This window comes from Pelodiscus sinensis, chromosome 10, assembly GCF_052426305.1.
Source record: "Pelodiscus sinensis isolate ZL-2025 chromosome 10, ASM5242630v1, whole genome shotgun sequence".
NCBI lineage: Eukaryota > Metazoa > Chordata > Testudines > Trionychidae > Pelodiscus > Pelodiscus sinensis.
This window is the reverse complement of record NC_143061.1, coordinates 25,477,554-25,496,771: the sequence shown is the minus strand read 5'-3', so window position 1 is coordinate 25,496,771 and position 19,218 is coordinate 25,477,554. Positions and strand designations below refer to the sequence as shown.

Genomic DNA, 19,218 nt, shown 5'->3' with positions numbered 1-19,218 from the left:
AACTGTTCCTTTCCACAGGTCTGAGTCTTGTCCAACAAGTGCACTGAAATCCCCCAGAAGAATGATTTTATCTTCTTGATAAGGAGTCTCTGATAAAACAGTTTCCAGCTGAGAGTAGAAGTCTTCCCTTACATCCTCATCAGTGTTCATTGTTGGCGCATAGTTGCTCACAATAGTTACCTGTTGGGTTTTGGTGAGCTTCAATTGGAGTATCATAAGCTGCTCATTGATGCCTACTGGCACCTCAGAGAGGCATTTTATGAGCTTGTTCTTCATAGCAAATTCTACTCCATACAATTGAGGTTCATCCAAAGATTTTCCCTTCCAGAAGTAGGTGTATCTTACTTTCTCCTCCCTCACCTGTCCTTCATCAGCTGTTTCGGACGAAGCAGCAATATCGATGTTAAACTGATTCAATTCATGAGCAATGATATCTGTATGTCGTTCTGGTCAGTCACTGTTTGAGTTGTCCATCAGGGTACATGATAATTTCCAGATTCCAAAGTTGAAAAGTTTCTTACATTTTTTACCACTGGGGTGGTGATCCTGTTGGAAGCAGCTATCCAGCCAAGAGGAAAAGAGACAAAACTATTTTAGGGCACTTTTTCTAGCCTCCTCCTCACAAAGGATGAGCAGAGTGGGTCCTAAAGAGGACTGAATCACATACCCACTGCCTGTGTGTTGGTCTGTGACTAGGAACTTCGGATCTTACTGTCCTACTCCCATCACTACTTGCTGATCACCACCAGACTTTGATTCTGTACAGTTGTTGTTTTCCCCAAAACTGGAAGATGCCTTCATGGGATTTCTTTTAGAGTCGGGAGACTGGTACACAATAGTCACCACATTGTCCTTAACAGACAGAGGGGCTTGAAACCAATGGCATGGATACCACAATGATTGGAAATCCTCTATTTGCTGCAGCCTTCCTCCACCTTCACAGCAGTTGTAATACATCCCACTAATTGGCAATGAAATTTAGGCACCTAAGTGCCTCAACCACTTTTGAAAATTAATTTTAAGATCCTCACTCAGCTAGGCATTGCAATGCTGAGTACAGCATCAAACCTATATACTTTTAAAAATCGAATCCTCAAATCTATTTGTTAACCATGCACTTTCTCACCAGGTGGGGTGTATACATTTCACACAGCTTTCCTTAAAAAAATGACTCAGTCCCAGAGGGCTCCTCTCTTTTTTACTATTTAACTCTCTCTATGATACCAGTTAATTGTTTCTTGAATGACCCCACATTTTTTACTTCCACTCTCTTATCATGCCTCCAAGGCCATTCCTCACATTTCTGAGTGTGGTGACATCTGTGTTGAATTTTATTATAGAAGTATTTTCCCTTTGTGTCCTCCTTGACCTGTCACATTCCACATAATGGTACGTATACAGCTCTCAGTAAAAATAGCATCTACCATACCATCACTGTAAACTACACTAAATATCATTTGAACTGTCCCCACTAGGACAAATACTGGAACACTCAAAGTACTTTGTTAAGAAGTACATTAGAATGAGGTGGGAGATGTCGGGTGTGAAGGGTCAGAATAACTTATTTACAAGTTTGAAAATACTTTCTTCTATTTATTTTGTCCATTTGGCAGACACTAACTTGTGGGGAAAGGGGTATTTTCAGTAATTGCTCCTGCAGGCTTTTCTGGATATCTTTTGGACTCCACTCAGTTGATAAAAGATGCCACCTCACTTTTTAACCAAAGCATTTGGTTTAATGAGGCTTGGTTGTATTCCCTGGCAGACCTGCATTAAGGCATAGACATTTAAGATTAGTGTCTAGCGCCCCAGATCCTGGAGTAATGTGACTACATCAGACTCGGCTTTCATTTTTTAATAACATGTAGTCTTCAGAGTTACTAAGGGCAGCTTGAAAATGTATCTCCAGGGTAACCAATACACTGTCTGCCTCACTCTGGGTACGTCTACACTACAGCGCTAATTTGAACTAACTAACGCATCTTGAACTAAAAACTAGTTCCAATTAGCGTTTTTCTAATTCAAACTAGCGCGTCCACACTGATTGGACGCAGGGGCGCATTTAAGGGCGGCTGAAACCGGTTCTGGCAGGGCATCAGGTCAGTAGTTGCTTTGTGTGGCTGCTGTCTGAGGCTATCTGAGGCTCGTGCTTAAAGGGACCCCCCGGACAGCCGGTTCTCAGCTTTTCCTGCTTGCTTGCCAACCTCGCCGAGGGACAGCAAAGCGTTGGTCTCTGTGCCCCTCTGTGTCGGTGCTACCCTTTGGGGCCGCCGCCGCAGGTGGCAACATGGAGCCAGAGCTCGCCCTGCACCTTCTGGTGCACTTTCTGGACTTGCTGCTGCAAGCCTGCCAGCAATGGCTCGAGGCTGCCTGGCACCACCTGGTGCACGTCAGCCCCCTGCCTCTCTGCCTGGCCGCCCTGGGGGCCGTAGAGGAGCCGCGGCGGCGCCCCGGCACCGGCGTGCCCCGCCGCATCTGGCGTCTGGACACCAGCAGCGACTGGTGGGACCGCATCATCCTGGAGCGCTGGGAAGACCGACAGTGGACCCAGAACTTCAGGATGAGGAGGGACACCTTCCTGGAGCTCTGCGAGTGGCTCGCCCCTGGTCTGCGCAGAAGGGACACTCGCATGAGGCCCGCCATCCCCCTCCTGAAGCGGGTGGCCATCGCCCTCTGGAAGCTCTCCACGCCGGACAGCTACCGATCCGTCGGGAACCAGTTCGGCGTGGGGAGATCCACCGTCGGAGCGGTGCTCACGCAGGTATGGCACTCGTCGGCCACTGCGCCGCGGGACAGGGGGGCTGCAAGGAGGGGATGGGCCGCCCCAGGGACAAAGGGGGGGCGGGAGGAGGCGAAAGCGCCCCGCACCGGAGGGGTCGGTCTGTCCCGGCCATACTACACGCCGCCAGGGCACGAACGCTCCCAGCCACCCGGGCGCCCCACTGATTGGCACTTTGCTGTGTCTCTCTCCGCAGGTGGTCAAGGCCATCAACCGGGTGCTGCTCCGCAGGGTGGTCCGCCTTGCCGACCCGGGCGCCGTCATCCGGGGATTTGGCACCCTCGGCTTCCCCAACTGCGGGGGGGCCATCGACGGGACGCACATCCCCATCCGTGCACCGGAACACCAGGCGTCCCGTTACGTGAACCACAAGGGGTACTTCTCCGTGATCCTGCAGGCCGTGTGTGACCACCGGGGACAGTTCACGGACATTAATGTGGGCTGGTCCGGCAAAGCACATGACTCCCGGGTGTACCGCAACTCCTCCGTGTGCCAGCGGCTGCAGGACGGTACCTTCTTCCTCGACCGCCACATCAGGGTCGGGGACATGGACAGGCCCGTCTGCCTGGTGGGGGATGCCGCCTACCCACTGCAGCCATGGCTGATGAAACCCTACACGGGGCACCTCAATCCCTCCCACCAGGCCTTCAATGCCAGGCTGACCAGGGCCCGCATCATGGTGGAGGGGGCCTTCGGGCGACTGAAAGCCCGCTTTCGATGCCTCCTCACCCGTCTGGACCTGGCAGAGCACAACATCCCTCCCGTGGTGGCAGCATGTTGTGTGCTCCACAATTAATGTGAGAGAAAGGGGGAGGCTTTCCTGCCAGCCTGGATGGCTGAGGCTGACCGCATGGCTGGCCACTACGGTCAGCCCCGCACCGCCGCCTTCCGGGAAGCCCAGCGGGGGGCCGTCCGGATCCGGGAAGCCCTGCGGGAGAGCTTCCTGGTGGAGGAGGAGGACTGACCTCTTCCTTGCATGCCCCACTGGGGCATTCTTCCACCCAACCCCCCTTCCCCTTTCCCCTCCCTACCTACTGTCAAATAAAGACACCTGTTTTTCAAACAAAAACGTCTTTTTATTTTACATAACTGGGGTGAGGGGAGGGAGGAAGAAGGGTGGGAGAGGGGAGGGAGAAACCTGGGACGAAGGAGCAGGAAGGGGAGGGAAGGGAGGAAGGGAAAGGAAAGCTCAGGGGTGGGGGTCCGGCTGCCTCTCCCGTCTCGCAACACTGCAGGTCCGGGGGCGTTGGTGGGGAATGGTTGTGGAGGGTGGGGCAGGAGGGACGGGGGGTGTGGAGGAAGCAAGAGCGGGAGCAGGAGGGGGAGCTGGGGGAGCAGGGGGAGGAGGAGGAGCAGGGGGAGCAGCGGGAGCAGGAGGGGGAGCAGGGGGAGCAGGAGCAGGAGCAGGAGCAGGAGGAATTGGGAAGCGGTCCAGCAGGCTCTGGAGGTGGCCTCGCAGGGCACGGCCCTGCTCCTCCAGGGCCTCCAAACTCCTCCGGCGCAGCCTCAGGTCCTCCTGGACCCAGTGGTCCTGGATACAGATCTGTTGCTCCAGGAACCGGAGGTGCCGCCTCTGGTAGTCCTCTTGGTTCCTGGCTCTCCTGCTGGCCCGGGTGCGGGCGGCTGCTGCAGGCGGGGTGGTGCGCCCTGCAGTCCCAGGTGCTGCGGCTGTGGTGAAACAAGAACAGCGGTCAATTACCCCAGGGGCCCAGGTGTGTGAAACCCAGCTCCCCTCTGCAAGGCCAGGGCCCCTGCAGGATCCCCAGCTGCTGCTCTGTGGTGGGCAAGGCCCAGGCGCACGGTCCCGGGGCTCCCTCTCGCCCCAGCCCCCCGTACACTTAAGGGGAACACAATAGTACTCACATGTGGACGCCTCCCTGGCCTTGGACGACACAGGCGAGCGGCTCTGTGGGGTGCCTCGGGGGTCCCGGGTCCTGGGCAGGCTGCCGGCAGGCTCCTGGCTCTCGGAGCCCTCCTCCTCCTCCTTCTTCTCCTCAGTCTCTCCACGAGGTGTACCGGTAGTTCGGAATAGGAATCCTAGTTCGAACTACCTAGTTCGAGCCCCGTGTAGCCGCGCTGCACGGGGTTCAAACCAGCGGGGTTTTAAAAATGGTGGCTCACCGCTTATGCAAATGAAGCCCGGGAAATTCAAATCCCGGGCTTCATTTGCAAGTGCGGTATGCCTACATTACCCTCCTAGTTCGAACTAGGAGGGTAGTGTAGACATACCCTTGCAGCGGTCCCTCTGCCCCGGGGTCTATCACGTCCTGGGGGGCAGGGACGGCATGAGCCCCCAGGAGGCGGTCCAGGGTGTGAAAGTGGGGGCACGCCTCCGGGTCGGCCCCTGGCAGGCAGGCCCGGGAGTAGGACTGCCGCAGGTCCTTGATTTTGCAGCGCACCTGCTCCCGGCTGCGCTGGTGGCCCCTGGTGGCCAGGCTGTCAGCCATGCAGCCGTAGACAGCCACGTTCCTGTGGCTAGTGCGGAGATCGTGGACATTGGAGGCTTCCCCCCAAACCTCGATGAGGTCCACGATCTCCGCACTAGACCACGCGGGCGCCCGCCTCTTGCGGCCCCGGGCAGGCTCCTGGGAGCCGCCAGGCTGGTCCCGGGAAGAGGGGGAGGGCTGGGTGGCATCGGGTGGCTGGCTCATGGGTGTCAGGTGCAGGGTGTGCTGGCATGGGTGCTGGCAGCCTTGCAACTGGCACAAACTGTGTAGCCAGCCCGTGGCCCTTTAAGGGCTCCGGGGCCGGGAGGGGGGCAGTAGAGTTTGCCTGGTGTTGGCCAGAGTGGCCACCAGGGCAAGCTAGGAAGGGCTAGCCTCCCACTAGTTCGAATTAAGGGTCTACACAGCCCTTAATTCGAACTAGCTAGTTCGAACTAGGCTTAATCCTCGTGGAATGAGGATTACCTAGTTTGAACTAAGCGCTCCGTTAGTTCGAATTAAATTCGAACTAACGGGAGCGCTAGTGTAGCGCCTATGAACTAACGTTTGTTAGTTCGAACTAACTTTGTAGTGTAGACATACCCCCTGAAACAATAGCTTTAAGAGATGTGACCTGCTCCATGCATCTCTGTGGGATATCTACACTAAGACCCATTGCTCTGGGGAGCTCTGACAAGACCATACAAGCAAAGGGCTCTGTGTTGCAGAAGGGCAAGAATACAAAGGACCCTCAAACCCAAGTAGATATATCTAAACTGCTGGGGTAAATACTTCAAGAAACCCCTGTTGCCAGGGGTGGCAGGTTTGTATAATTTTTGGTGGTGCCCAAAATGGGTTTAGTCCTCCCCGCAACCACCCCGCCTGCCCACTCACCCTGTAAGCCAATATATATTTGATTAAATAATGTAAAAATGCATCCTTTTTTCCTGGGTTATCCACACAAACACCATAGTAGCATAAGCATGGAACGAACCCATTGTGGATTCCATTGTGCATCAAATAATATTATATTTTGTTGTACCTGTTGTGATGAAGTGAGAATGTTCTTAATGTTTTCTCTGATGGACACATGACCAGAAGTAAAGTCCCCTCTCTAAGGACTTTTCTCACCATCCTCCTACCAATAGGGATTAGTCTGGCTCCCACCAAACCCCCCTCATGCAACTATCCTGCAATTGCATTACCCCAAGGTATGTGACATTAATTCGGGGGTGGAGAGGCTGGGGGAAGTGTTCCCTCTTAGAGTTTCCTCCCCTGAGCAGAATGAATTTTGTGTTATGCACCAGTACTGAGTTCATGTGGTTTGTTTGGATGTGCCACTGTGGCACCCAAGTTATTAATAAATATCTTATAAATCTCTACCCTTTCCCTCTGCTGCCATGTCTCCTCCCCTTGCTCCATCAGCTCCCCTGGTGCCTGCTGCCCTCCAACCCCTCACCCTCCTCTGCTGTCCTGACTCAGACTCCTGCCCTTCTCACTGCCCTCAGCCTTCCTGAGACCTGCCCCCCTCCACCAGCCCTTCTCTCCCCACTGTGCCCACTCCTCCAGTAGCCCCACTCTAATCATATGAGCTACCCCTCCTCATCCCCTCTCCTAATACCTTCCTCTGCACACCTGCCCTGCTTCTCTCCTCTGGTGCTGGTCCCTCCCCTGCAGGTGTCTGCCCTTCTGCTTCACCCCCAGAATCCCCTGGCACCTGCACCCTCCTGGTACCTCCCCCTTTCCTCACTGCCCCTTCTCCTCTTTTTCCCTGATGCACACCCCTTCTTTCAAGCCTTCTCCCAGCACTGCCCTCTCCTCCTCTAACTTCCAATGCCCTTATCCTCTCCTCTCCCAGCATCACCCTATCCCCCCACCCACTGACACTTCCCCTCCTGCCTTTTTTCTCAGTCTCCACTTTGCCCCCTGGCATTTGTCTCTCCTCCACCCTGTCCCTTGGTACCTTCCCCTTTCTTCTCCTGACCTGCCCCCCACCCCTCAGCAAAAGCCCCTTCCTCTCCCACCCCTTCCCCTATTTTTCCCCTCCTCACCCCACCTTAGCCCTCCCCTCCCCACCCCATGTTCTTCCTTCCGGTTTGCAGCGCTGGAGTCTGATCGAGCCTCAGCTGCTTCTGGGGCTCCAGACCACTTGCCGGGCCTGGAGCTTGGTCGTGCAGTGCAACTCTGGGCCGCGCGGTTTTAAAGACCCAGGCTGTTACGTCACACCATGCCCGGGTGTCTCCCCTCCCAGCTGTTGCGCAGCGTTTCAGCACACCACGCATACATAGCTTTCATTCCGGCAGAGACGCTCCAGGGCCAGCGGAGATGCTCTAGGGCCAGCGGAAAGGATGCATGGAGGCCGTCAAGTGGAGGCCGGGGCCCGCTCCAGGCAGGGCCGGGGGAGAGACCCAGCTCCAAACATTTGTGGAGCAGGGCCTCTGGCTCTGAATATTGCTGAAGCATGGGCACCACGAGCTCATATAACTCACCACCTATGGTTGTTGCTGCCACCATCTCTTTAGGAAAAAGTGTGAACCTCTGCTGCCCTCCCCGCCCAGTGTATGTGAAGGGGGAGGGCAAGTACAGCTCCGAAGGCAGCATGGAAGTGAAGGTGGCAATCCCATGACTCCCCCTACAACAGGTTTGTGACCCTTCATTTCCTTGTGGGTCAGGATCCTATGGTTACAACACCATAAAATGTCAGTCTTGAACAATTTTAAAATTTACCAATTTACAAATCTTACAGCTGTGGAATTGGCCATAATGGGCCATGAATTTGATAGGGCCCTGGTTGTGAAGAAACAGATCCCTAATGGTTATTCATTACTGTGTTCAAGGGTTGGGGGGACTCAAAGAACAGACTTATGATTTGGGGGTGAAATCTTGGCTCCATTAAAGTCAAGGGAAAAACTCCCCTTGATTTCACTGAAAGCAGGATTTCATACCTAGCTGTCAGAAGTGAGAGCCCTTGAATAAAAGCACGAGAGGTGGTAAGCTGGGAAGCACATAAGGTTGAGAAGACCCAGAGCACAGACTTTGGAATATGCTGGGATAGCTCCCAGCAGTCAGGTCTGTCCCCTAGTATGTTCTGCAGTGTTACTGTAGCGATATTCATACCATTTAAATCCAAAATGACAAAAAAATCCAGCTCTTAAACTTTGGAGGGGAACTTGCCCTGAAGATTGACCATTAATGCTGTTGGAAGCGTATGGTAAGAATTTTAACTGAAACCAAGCTTAGTTTGTAAAGTTTGAATAGTAGGAAGCATTTTATTCTTGTAACCATTTCTGACTTTAATGCCTTAATACTTGTACTCAATTAAAACCTATTTTTGTAGTTAAATAAAGCTCCTCTCCCTCCTTTTTTTGGTTATTTAATCAAAATTAATCCAGTATTGTAAAGGGTGTGAGTGACAAGATGACAAGTGGTTGTATATTATTCCTTTACAGTAAAGGGCTGGACAGTGCAATACAGAATACACATTTCTGGAGGGCAAATCTGGATCTGGTGAGTATTGGATTTACCCTGCATGTGGTGACAGAGGCTGGGTGAATCCAGATGTGACTGGAACATGTTGGCAGGCTAGTGTTGCCAGGCATCCAGTTTTCAGTTGGAATACACAGTCAAAAAGGAACCCTGGCAGTTCTGGTCAGCACCACTGGCAGTGCTGTTAAGTCTTGTTGGAGGAGCAGGTCGAAGGCAGGCTCCCTGTCTCCTCTGGCTCTGTACAGCTCCTGGAAGTGATCAGCATTTCTCATTGGCTCCTAGGCAGAGGGGCAAGCAGAGAAGCTCCATGCATTGCTCATTCCCAGCATTGCTCCACAGTTCCCATTGGTGAGAGCTACCTGCTTGTACCTACACCTAGGAGCTAGACATGGCAGCTACTTCTGGGAGCAGTGCAGGGCCAGGGCAGGCAGGGAACCTGCCTTAGTCCCATTGCATCACCAACTGGGAGCTACATGAGGTAAGCACTGCCCAGCCAGAGCCTGCACTCAGGTATGGCCTTAGGGAAAGGTGAGCAAGGTGGTTACCTTGGCCCACACAACTTCAGGGCTCCATGCTGCCCAGAGCCACCTGCCTGGTCGCTCACTCACTGCCTTGGCTGTACAGCTGCATGGTGCAGTATGCTTGCCTGCACTCCAACCCCTCTGCCCCAATGATCTACAACCTGTCCTAGAAAATGATCCCTCACTCTCACAGTCCTTGCCTAAAGGCAGTCCCTCAACCTGAAGCAAATATTCACTAGCAACTACACATTACACTATAGAAATACTAACCCAGAAACCAATGCCTGCAACAGTCCCCATTGCTAACTCTGCCTGCGTGTCTACTCAAGCAACTCCATCATAGGAGCTAACCACACCAGCCCTAAGGGCTTGTTCACCTGCATATCTGCTAATGTGATATATGCCATTAAGTGCCAGCAAGGCCCCTCTGCCATCTACATTGGCCAAACTAGACAGTCTCCACACAAAAGAATAAAATGGACACACATCAGACTTCAAGAAAGGTATCATACAAAAACCAGTAGGAGAGCACTTCAATCTCCCTGAGAGAGAGAGATTTAAAAGTGACCATCCTTCAACAAAAAAAACTTCAAAAACAGACTTGAAAGAGAAACTGCAGAGCTGCAATTCATTTGCAAACTGCAAATTCAACACTGTTAATCTGGATTTGAACAGGCACTGGCAATAGCTGGCTCACCGCAAAAGCGATTTTCCCTTCTTGGTATTCACATCTCCTCACCAACTGCTGGGAGGTGGGGTCACATCTATCCTGACTAAATTGGCTGAAAAAACAAGAGATGGTCTGGTAGCACTTTATAGACTAACAAAACATGTAGTTGGTATGATGAGCTTTCCTGGGCACAGCCCACTTCTTCAGATGACAGGAGTTTTGAGTTTAGGATGTGCAGACCCAAAATAAATAGGGGAGAAGAGGGGGGAAGGAAAAAAAAGGAAGGGAGTGGGAAACAAGGAGCAGAGCGTCTGAAAATATCAAAGGGAAAAACAAGTAGGCAGAACTGGTAATCTATAAGCACCAGACAAACTATCCAATCTTCAGGTGCTTATAGATTACCAAAATTGATTGAATTGATACAAAATTGATTGAAAGGAGATTTAGAGATGGCAGTCTACAGCAACAGGAGAAGACATCTTACATCCTAATTTTATTGAAAGTTCTCTGCTGGCCCTTGTATGTTAATTCATTACTAGTTGAGTACATTTAGCGTAATTGTATACTCCTGTCAGTCATCACAAATGTCTCCACTTATCCAGACATAAGATCAGTACAGAAAACGGCTTTACCTGCTTCCTAATGTGGTGTCATTTTCCAGTTGTCGGATAAGAAGCTTGGCTATGGCAGTGAAACTGTTACTCATACGGTAGATATCTCTGCTCTGGTTGCCCAGGATATTTGAGAAGGTGTCGGTGATGTTTTTAATCTCCAGCAGAAGAATATGGTGAAATGAGTGCTCCATGTTGGCCAGCTGATTTACCAAATAGATCAGACACATCCTGGCTTGCTCCTATCCAGTAAGGGAGAGAAATCCATTTGAAAACGAATGCCTTTAATATTGGTTTAAAACTAAATCAGTTGTGTGTATTGTTACTGAGAAAAGCACAAAGACAACATGAAGTGGTTGTTTGCTGGATTACTGAGAAAAGGACAATTGCATCAACTGGTGACATTTTTATGCACAATTCATTTTATTCTATAGGCCTTACTCAATACACCTGACCTACAAAGAGACTTGGAGGACAATTGCCTGAAGGCAATGCTTTAGAGTGCCAGCTTGGCTTAGTGGATCTGACACTGGAATTGGAATCAGGAGTCTTGGGTTCTTCTGCTGACTCTGTCACTGGTCTGCTGGATGACGTTGGGAAGGTGTGTTTACCTTTCTGTCCTATGTTTCCTCTCCTACCTGTTGTATATTCCACTGTAACATCTTCAGGGTAGACATTTTTTTGTTATGATGGGCCTGGTTCTCATTTACACTAAAGCCCCTCTGACAGCATGAAGGACTGATACCCACGTTAAGGTTCCTTTCCACTACCAAAATGATGTAAAGGGCTTTAGAGAATCAGGACCAAAATAGACATTTACACAGGAAATCTTCCCCTGAATAACTGTAAGGATATACACAATTTAGTCAAACAAACAAACAAATAAAAAATCCCCTAACTGCAGTTAAACAGCTGGTAGTTCATTTGCACAACTATAGAACAACACTTAAAACAATTATACAAGTACAGCCAGCTGCTTAACAGCATACAGAGCATTTTCACTTTAATTGTTCATTTCCTTACAGCTTTGCTGTATTAATATTTTTTTTAAAAAGGATTATGAATGTGTCTTCCATCTGATTTTACTGGGCTTAGAGCTATCAAGGCTATTACATTTGTACTCTTTAGCAATGTCTCTAAACTAACCAGTCACCCTGTATGTGCACCCATAACAAGCAGTGATCTCACACTTTATTCTGTCAATCACTGCTTCCATTTTGCACCTGCACTTGCTTCCACTGAGCCAGTGAGAGTTTGGACATCCAGTTCAGTGGGAACAGTACTATCCAGATCCAATACAACAGACACAGCTGATGTAAATGATTGTAGATCAGTTGAAATCACTCTACTCAGTACACACTTTATACATTGTTATAAAACCAGGAAGACATTTTTCTTTCAGAATCTGTACTAAAAACAAATAAAAACATTATAGCAGAATCCAAAACTTCTTTCTCAGATTCCACAGATCTACCAGAAAAATACCTCGAGTACTCTGCAGTGTAATGGCATTCTCGTGTCTGTTCTTCTTGGCTATTTAAGAAGTGAAGAAAATAATTTCCAGGACAGTTGAGACATGACTATACAGCAAAACTATACAGTGGCATCAGCAAAACTATTGTCTAAATGTTACCAGCAAAATATTTATTAAAGAAAAACTAGTGGACTTATTTCAAATGGAGCAATATCTCATATACTGCACAGTGACTACACATAGGATGAGTTATTTTTTCTTTCCGAACACATATTTAAAGGTAACCATAGGTGAATCTATCTTTTGGAAGGCTATGATCTGACCCAGCGCCTTTTTCTCTTTTATATTTCTAAGAGGTCTTAACTTTTGGTATTCACTAATATATTTAGAAGACATCCCGCCCTTCAGAAGACATACAAGTGCTCAATTAATGGTGAACACACATTTTTTTGTTTCCTAAACATTTGCAGCAGACATAACTGTAATGGAAGTTTCCACCATTTCATGCTACTTTGATCCATTTGCAATGCTAAAATGCTGCTGTTTGTCCAGAGAGAGGTAGAACAATAAATTTGAGCTAGTAATATAATACATCATTATTATACAAAGCAAAATTACAGTGGAAAAAACTCAGCATGAAAGTAGCCATTATCTCTACCACAATTTAGATTCAAAACTCCTCATACAATGTATTTATATGTAAATAACCATTTTTATTTTAAACTTAATTGCTTTGAATATTTATGTGCAAACTCCTGCATTCTATGGTCTTACATTACCTGTTGTGGGAGAGGATTTAAAATAAAGAAACCAAGATTGGCAATATTTTAATAACATTTTCTGTGTGAAATAAAAAAGGATTACAAGACTAGAAAATAAATCCAGAGTAACTCCAGATTTACACTGGTGGCTGAAAACTGTATTGGCTCAAAATATTCAGCATTTGTAGAATACCTAAAAATGTCCAATTGACTGTCCAGCCCAAACTGGAGATGATTTACTTTTGAAAAATGGCCAATTAAGGGTCAAATTCTGACCTCAGATTCATACATGAAGCGCCCACTGAAGTCAGTGGAATCTGTGTGTGTGTGAGAAAAGAGGGTAGATTTTAAACTAGGGGGATGTATTTTGGCTTTTCTAGCAAGGTCTCTTCAGGGGTTCCTCCTAAACTATCTCAGGGTATGTCTACACTACCCCGCTTGTTCAAACTAGCGGGGTAATGTAGGCATACCGCAATTGCAAATGAAGCCCGGGATTTGAATTTCCCGGGCTTCATTTGCATAAGCGGGGCGCCACCATTTTTAAATCCCTGCTCGTTCAAACCCCGCTCGTTCGAACCTCATTCCACGAGGAGTAACGGTAGTTCGAACTAGGAAGCCTAGTTCGAACTACCTAGTTCGTGCCCCGTGTAGCCGCGCTGCACGGGGTTCAAACGAGCGGGGATTTAAAAATGGCGGCGCCCCGCTTATGCAAATGAAGCCCGGGAAATTCAAATCCCGGGCTTCATTTGCAATTGCGGTATGCCTACATTACCCCGCTAGTTCGAACTAGCAGGGTAGTGTAGACATAACCTCAGTACAGAACACACTTTAGTACAGCACAAGATGATACTTCCAGAAGTTAGGCAGCATTACTTTCTATCTGCCTTTACAGTCTATATCCATCAAGGGCCAAACTCTGAAATCCTTTCCCTCCCATTCACACAAATCTGCCAAAAGAGTAAATAAATAAAGACTTCAGGATTTGGATCAATACTAAAAATAACCTTAAGCAAGCTGACTTAAATTTTCAGTAAACTGTAAATAAATAGCGAAATGCAGGTACTTTCTTTGTGTAGTATTTAAGCTGTTGACCCCCTCTAAATTTAACTGGCCTATGCAAATGACATATCTGTAACAAAGTTTCACCTCAAGCTATTTGATATAAAAAAAGCTGAAAAATTACAAAAAAGACAATTAGAATGAGTCTCAGGACACAACATTTGCATCACCAAGATGAGCTGCAAGATAAGTAGGGGCCATCAGTGCATGTATGTGCATAATAGTCATTTTATTGCTTATACATCTCTGCTGCAAGCCACCATCAAAATAAATTAGGTGATTTCCTTTGGGTGGTTGCTGTAATGCTTATGGCTAAACAGCTATGTTTGCACAAGATTATTCATTTTATTATTTTTCCTGGGTGCACTAATTATTCATTTTCTAAATACCTCACATCTGTTCAGTTTCTATGATGCCAGCTGTGCTTCCATTTCTTTTATCTTTAGTTGATTTGCTGCACTGTAGTAGATAATATCCAAAAGTTATAGGTGAGTGGAATTTTTGAAGGATTCAAAGAAATGATTTTTTTTCTTCTTCACAAAGTCTACCTACAGCTGAGATATAGGAAGCTTCAGGGGACCTACAAACACCAAAACAGCACCACCACATCCTCCTGCTCAATGTGTGTGTGTCAATGTGTGTGTGTTTGGGGGGGAGAGAGGAAGGGGAGGCCAGAGCAGGGAGGAAAACCTCTGATGAGAGTTAATGTGCCATTTTAACCCTGGGAAGAAAACTGGAGCAGGAGTTGAGGACCATGTTATTATGGGAGACCAAACAAGTTCCCCTATGAACAGCACACAATACCTTCCCTCAAGCTTTCAAAACCTACCTAATCCCCTAAAAGAGACCTTGTTCATATACAGACCCCAAACCTACCCTCCGTGGCAACATATTACACTGTCACTAAAATACCATGCTAGCCTTCTTTTTTCCTTTTAAAAAATCAGAGCTAAGTGTCACACCAGGTTGCACACACTACTAATATGCAGAACGATACAGCTGGGATGCTATAACCCAAAACAGAGCCCAGAACCCAAAACTGTCAGAAACAACATTAGTAACTGTATATTTTACCGCCCACTCCCAGAATTCAGGAATGCTCAAACGCACAATAACAACATGAAATGAACCCTTTGGGCATAGACCCAGGTTTATATTCTGTGCAGTACAGAACTTACAAGCAAGTCACCTTGGTACTCTCCTGAGTCTAGGCTATTCTCCTGGCCGCCAGACCCAGACATAATTTAGACAGACTTGAGGGCCCAAGTTAGAGTAACCTTCCAAGGCTGTGTCATATCTCAGTAGTGTTCTGTGCTGCATCCTCACCTCCTACACACTCCTCTGGCCTTCAACTGCACCTTGGACATGCTGCTCCCAAACCTGACCCACCTGTGATTGTAGGGAGCCTTTAGGATGGCCTGTAGCTATTGTCCTTACTTCCTGCACCAAGGAATTCTTTGACCAGAAGCGGGATGTGTAGGATCTCTGTGGTCCCTCTTCCCAGAGAAAAGTAGCTCAAATAGAAATGAAAGATTGACTTTTAGCATAGATAATTTCAGGCCATAAAACTAAAGCTGGATGTTTCAGAAGGTTATAAGTATGTCTAAGACGGTGACAGATACTGGCAAATGGTTTAGGTGCCTTAATAATGTGCCATCTGGCCTGAATGCAATATGAAATACATCAGAGCCTCCTGAACCCATTCAGTAATGTGGTTCAGAGCCAGTAAGTAAAGCCAAGTTAGCATGGCACACAGCCAGGTCCAAAGCACATTCCTCTTCCTGTCTGTGCTGTTCCTAAACCCGTTGGTCATTTTGCTTAGGATAGACAGCTTCCATTATCTAGGACATTTTTTAAAAAGCAAAATAAAAGAAGGGGAAAAGAGTTGCTTGACCATGTTGGAAAGTTCACCTTTGACTGTTGCTTCTATAAATGTTGTTTGATATCTGATGAAAGGTCTGCTAGATGTCACTGGAACAGACTTGGTACAAACAAGTCAAATTTATGTCATCCCTTCAAATACTCCATGTTCACAGCTACATAGCCAGACTGTAACTAAACACTCTGCTAAATCAGCATATTACAGCTAGTTAGAAAACAAGACATATGATACAGGAAATAACTCCAGTTACTAAACACAGAAGATAAATTAGGAGGAAATACACCACAGGTACATGGCCCAAGCTCAGACTGCAGAGAGTTTGGTAGCTACACAACTACATAGCATGTCAGATGAAATAAATAGGAAAAATACTCAGCAAATTGTTTCTTTGTAAGCAGATTTATTACTATTAATATTTCATTCTCTGTGTGAGATGCAAAAATCTATCTAGACCATTGATCCCTTATGCTTGTAGTCATATAAAACAACTAATGTGTCCATGTACTGATTAAATGTTGTCACTTATGAAGAGGTCATTATGAACCATTGCAACAAAATGCAAAAAAAAAAAAAGTGGTTAAAGCAATAACCTCTACTGAGATCTGCGACTCTCAAATTACTAAGTATCAAATGACTCAGTTCTAATTCCTGTTCCGCCACTATAAGGTAAAATTAATTAGCGATTACAAAGCTTTTATGTGATGAGAGCTGCTAATTGTTTTTAGAAATTAATAGCAGTTGTTGGAGAAGGTAAATTTTACTAGGTTCCCTAACTATGCTAAAACATAGCAACAAGCTAATTTTGGCTCACGTATGCCCTGCTGGCCTAGGTCTTTGACATTAATGGCAGATAAACTTGCTAAGCTAAAACAGAGGTCTCATTTAATTTTCCAAGATTTATTTAATTAAATTTCATTTTAAATGGCCCGAGCTCTAGTAAACATGATTTCTTATTGTGCTTTTTCCCACAGCTACAAAAGCCAAAAGAAAGAATTTGCCCTATTGCAACAAATGAAATCAAATGAAAAACAGTCATTTGCTTGTATATTTCCCTCAGTCCTTAATTAAGCAAAGTGACATCCTTAAACTAGAAATGCTCATGGGGATGGCATATACACCACTTGCTGCCCCCTTTCCCCATCACAAGTGCATTCCAAAAACATTAACAACTGGAATAGTTATATTGTGCCCATGCTCTTGACACTTAAGCAAGGTGCAATTACTTGGAGCATAGATTTTTGGGGCCCCTGCAGACTCTCACTTTCCATAAAAGCAACTATCTAACCTAAGTTTACTGGAATGACAATTTCCCATCCATCAAAACAGTTACATGAAGAAGCATTTTCCCATAAACTTTACTACATTCCTGATGTGTTCTTATCACATCTGTTTATCTTCCGCAATGCCAGTGATGGACAGAACATAGCTTGATATAACTTGAGTTGGTCTGAAGTACACCAGAACAGGCAAAGTACAGCATAACAGAGTCTCTACTGGGTTGAGCCAGCTGAACTGTGCCTTCATCTTGATGCCAGATCATTTATCAGCGTTTGCAGTCTTTCCTTCTCATTCTGCCTATGGCTCCTTCCTCATCCGGCAGATTTATTATGTCTGTGTGCATCTGTCCGTCAGTGAGCTGCACAACAGTGGCACGGTGATGCCTCATAATGCAAAAGAAATAGTTTGGGACAAAGGAAGATGGATGCTAGGAGAAAGAATATTTGCTCCAGAGATTCTTTGTAGCTCCGTATTACTATTTAGGACCTTCGATATAATCTGCAGCTAAGTAAATGTACATCATAACAATAATAAAAAATCTCATATTTCATGACATAACTAAAGTACCAGTGTGGGATCAGGAACTTTGCTTGTTTGTGTGTGTTTTGTTTGGGAGGTGGGGGAGAACATGGTTTCAGTGCTTTATGATATCTTTTTTTGCCTTTCTCGAGCACACTTACTATTTGCCTCCACTATTTGCTGGGTAGAGGACAAGATAAACCAAAAGCCAGAAGTTAGAAGCCTACGTACCTTTGTGGATCTGGGCCCAAGGTCTGATCCTTGAAGGCAAATCTTATGGTAAATTCCTAATGTAAGAATTTAGAGAGTACCTACATGTAGGACATTTTTATTCTGTCTACTGCTATCTAGTGGCTGAATAGTCTAGCTGCATGTTTTAAGTCAGTCACTGAATAACATACTGGGAGCAGCAGTTACATTAGGAAGGTGTATATGTGTGTGTGTGTCTGTCTCTGTCTGTCTGTGCCTGTGTGCACACATTTGCATTTGGTGCTTGTGTGTGATACAATAGCAAAAGTTCTCCTTGTGAAGTCTGTTTCCATATGTTCCTTTTCCTAATTATATACCCCCCATCTCATCCACATTAATTATGTTTCAACTCCTGAGACAGAACACTCTATATTGGAATTACACTAGTGTTTTTCCTTATATTTGACCTCAAGGAACCAATTCCATCACTAAAATTATTCAGAAATATGAATTTCTGTTAATATAACTGATATATTTTACTTTTTGACTCTATAACCCACTTTCAGACAAAATGAATGGGAGGAGCTACAGGACTGTGTCTACAGCCAACATGAATCACTGAAATAAACAATGATAATTTAGTTGAAGAAAGAAAACTAAACGTTAAATTACATTTTTTATAAAAATGAATGCTGTTGTCTCAAGAGCAAAATACCTTTCACTGATATTTTAACAGACAGTTTGAAAATAAACTTCAATACATGATTTTAAAACATTTAAATTGTTCCCTGATATTCCAAAGTTATACTGCTGCTGGGCTATACAGACAAAGTCAGTTCCTATAACCCTTGTTCAGACAAAGTCCCATTTCAAAGGGAGTCCTGCCTGATTGAGCACTGCATAGGATGTGAGAGGAGACTAGGATTTAACACTCCCTGTACTAAACCAATGAGGTTATTGTAACATAGGTATCCCTACCATGTTTCTGAAAATATTTATGTTACACCAACAAGTGGAACCAAACCTGGGACACCTGGAGCTTAGTGCATGAGCCTCTACAGTTTGAGTTAAAAGCTAGGTGGCTTTCAGCTCACACTGTAGAGGAGACTCATTCTCTCTGTAGTGGTCTGAGTGCCACTATCTGGGACACTAAACCCCACCCAGTAGCTGTGTGGGTTAGATTTACATTTGCTATATTCCATGTATGTTCTAACTATAAACAAGTTATCTCACAAATCTAAAAACCTGAATAATTTACTTATTGTTTGAATTCAGGACAGCATTAATTTTACTTTAAAGGCTATTGATTTGAAACTGAAGGAAAATATCTATTAATAACTGTGAGAGACATATAAAGCATATGCACAGGAATGAATATAAACCCTCACTAAAATTTATGACACATCATATTTCTACCTAATAGTCTCAGTGTCCTCAAACTACACTATGTCTTCTGACTAAAATGTGCTTTGCAGGTTTCCGGTGTTAATCTTAGCAAGGGTTGTATTTCTTAGTACTTGCAGATATTAACAAAGTAAGAAGAGCTTGTGCAGCATATGGGGTTGA

General features: G+C 46.2%; 1 protein-coding gene across 9 annotated transcripts in view; it reads right to left on the bottom strand.

Moving 5' to 3' along the window:
* VEPH1 (ventricular zone expressed PH domain containing 1) overlaps positions 1 to 19,218 on the bottom strand; it is a 209,302-nt gene that overhangs the window by 110,825 nt on the left and 79,259 nt on the right. For all 9 annotated transcript variants that reach the window (XR_012906257.2, XM_025184857.3, XM_075937780.2 and 6 more), the window contains one exon: positions 10,512 to 10,732. Coding sequence is in view for 8 of the 9 variants with exons in the window: in XM_025184857.3 (XP_025040642.3) it covers positions 10,512 to 10,732 (221 nt within the window). In the remaining variant the exon portion in view is untranslated. The remainder of the gene's footprint in view (positions 1 to 10,511; positions 10,733 to 19,218) is intronic.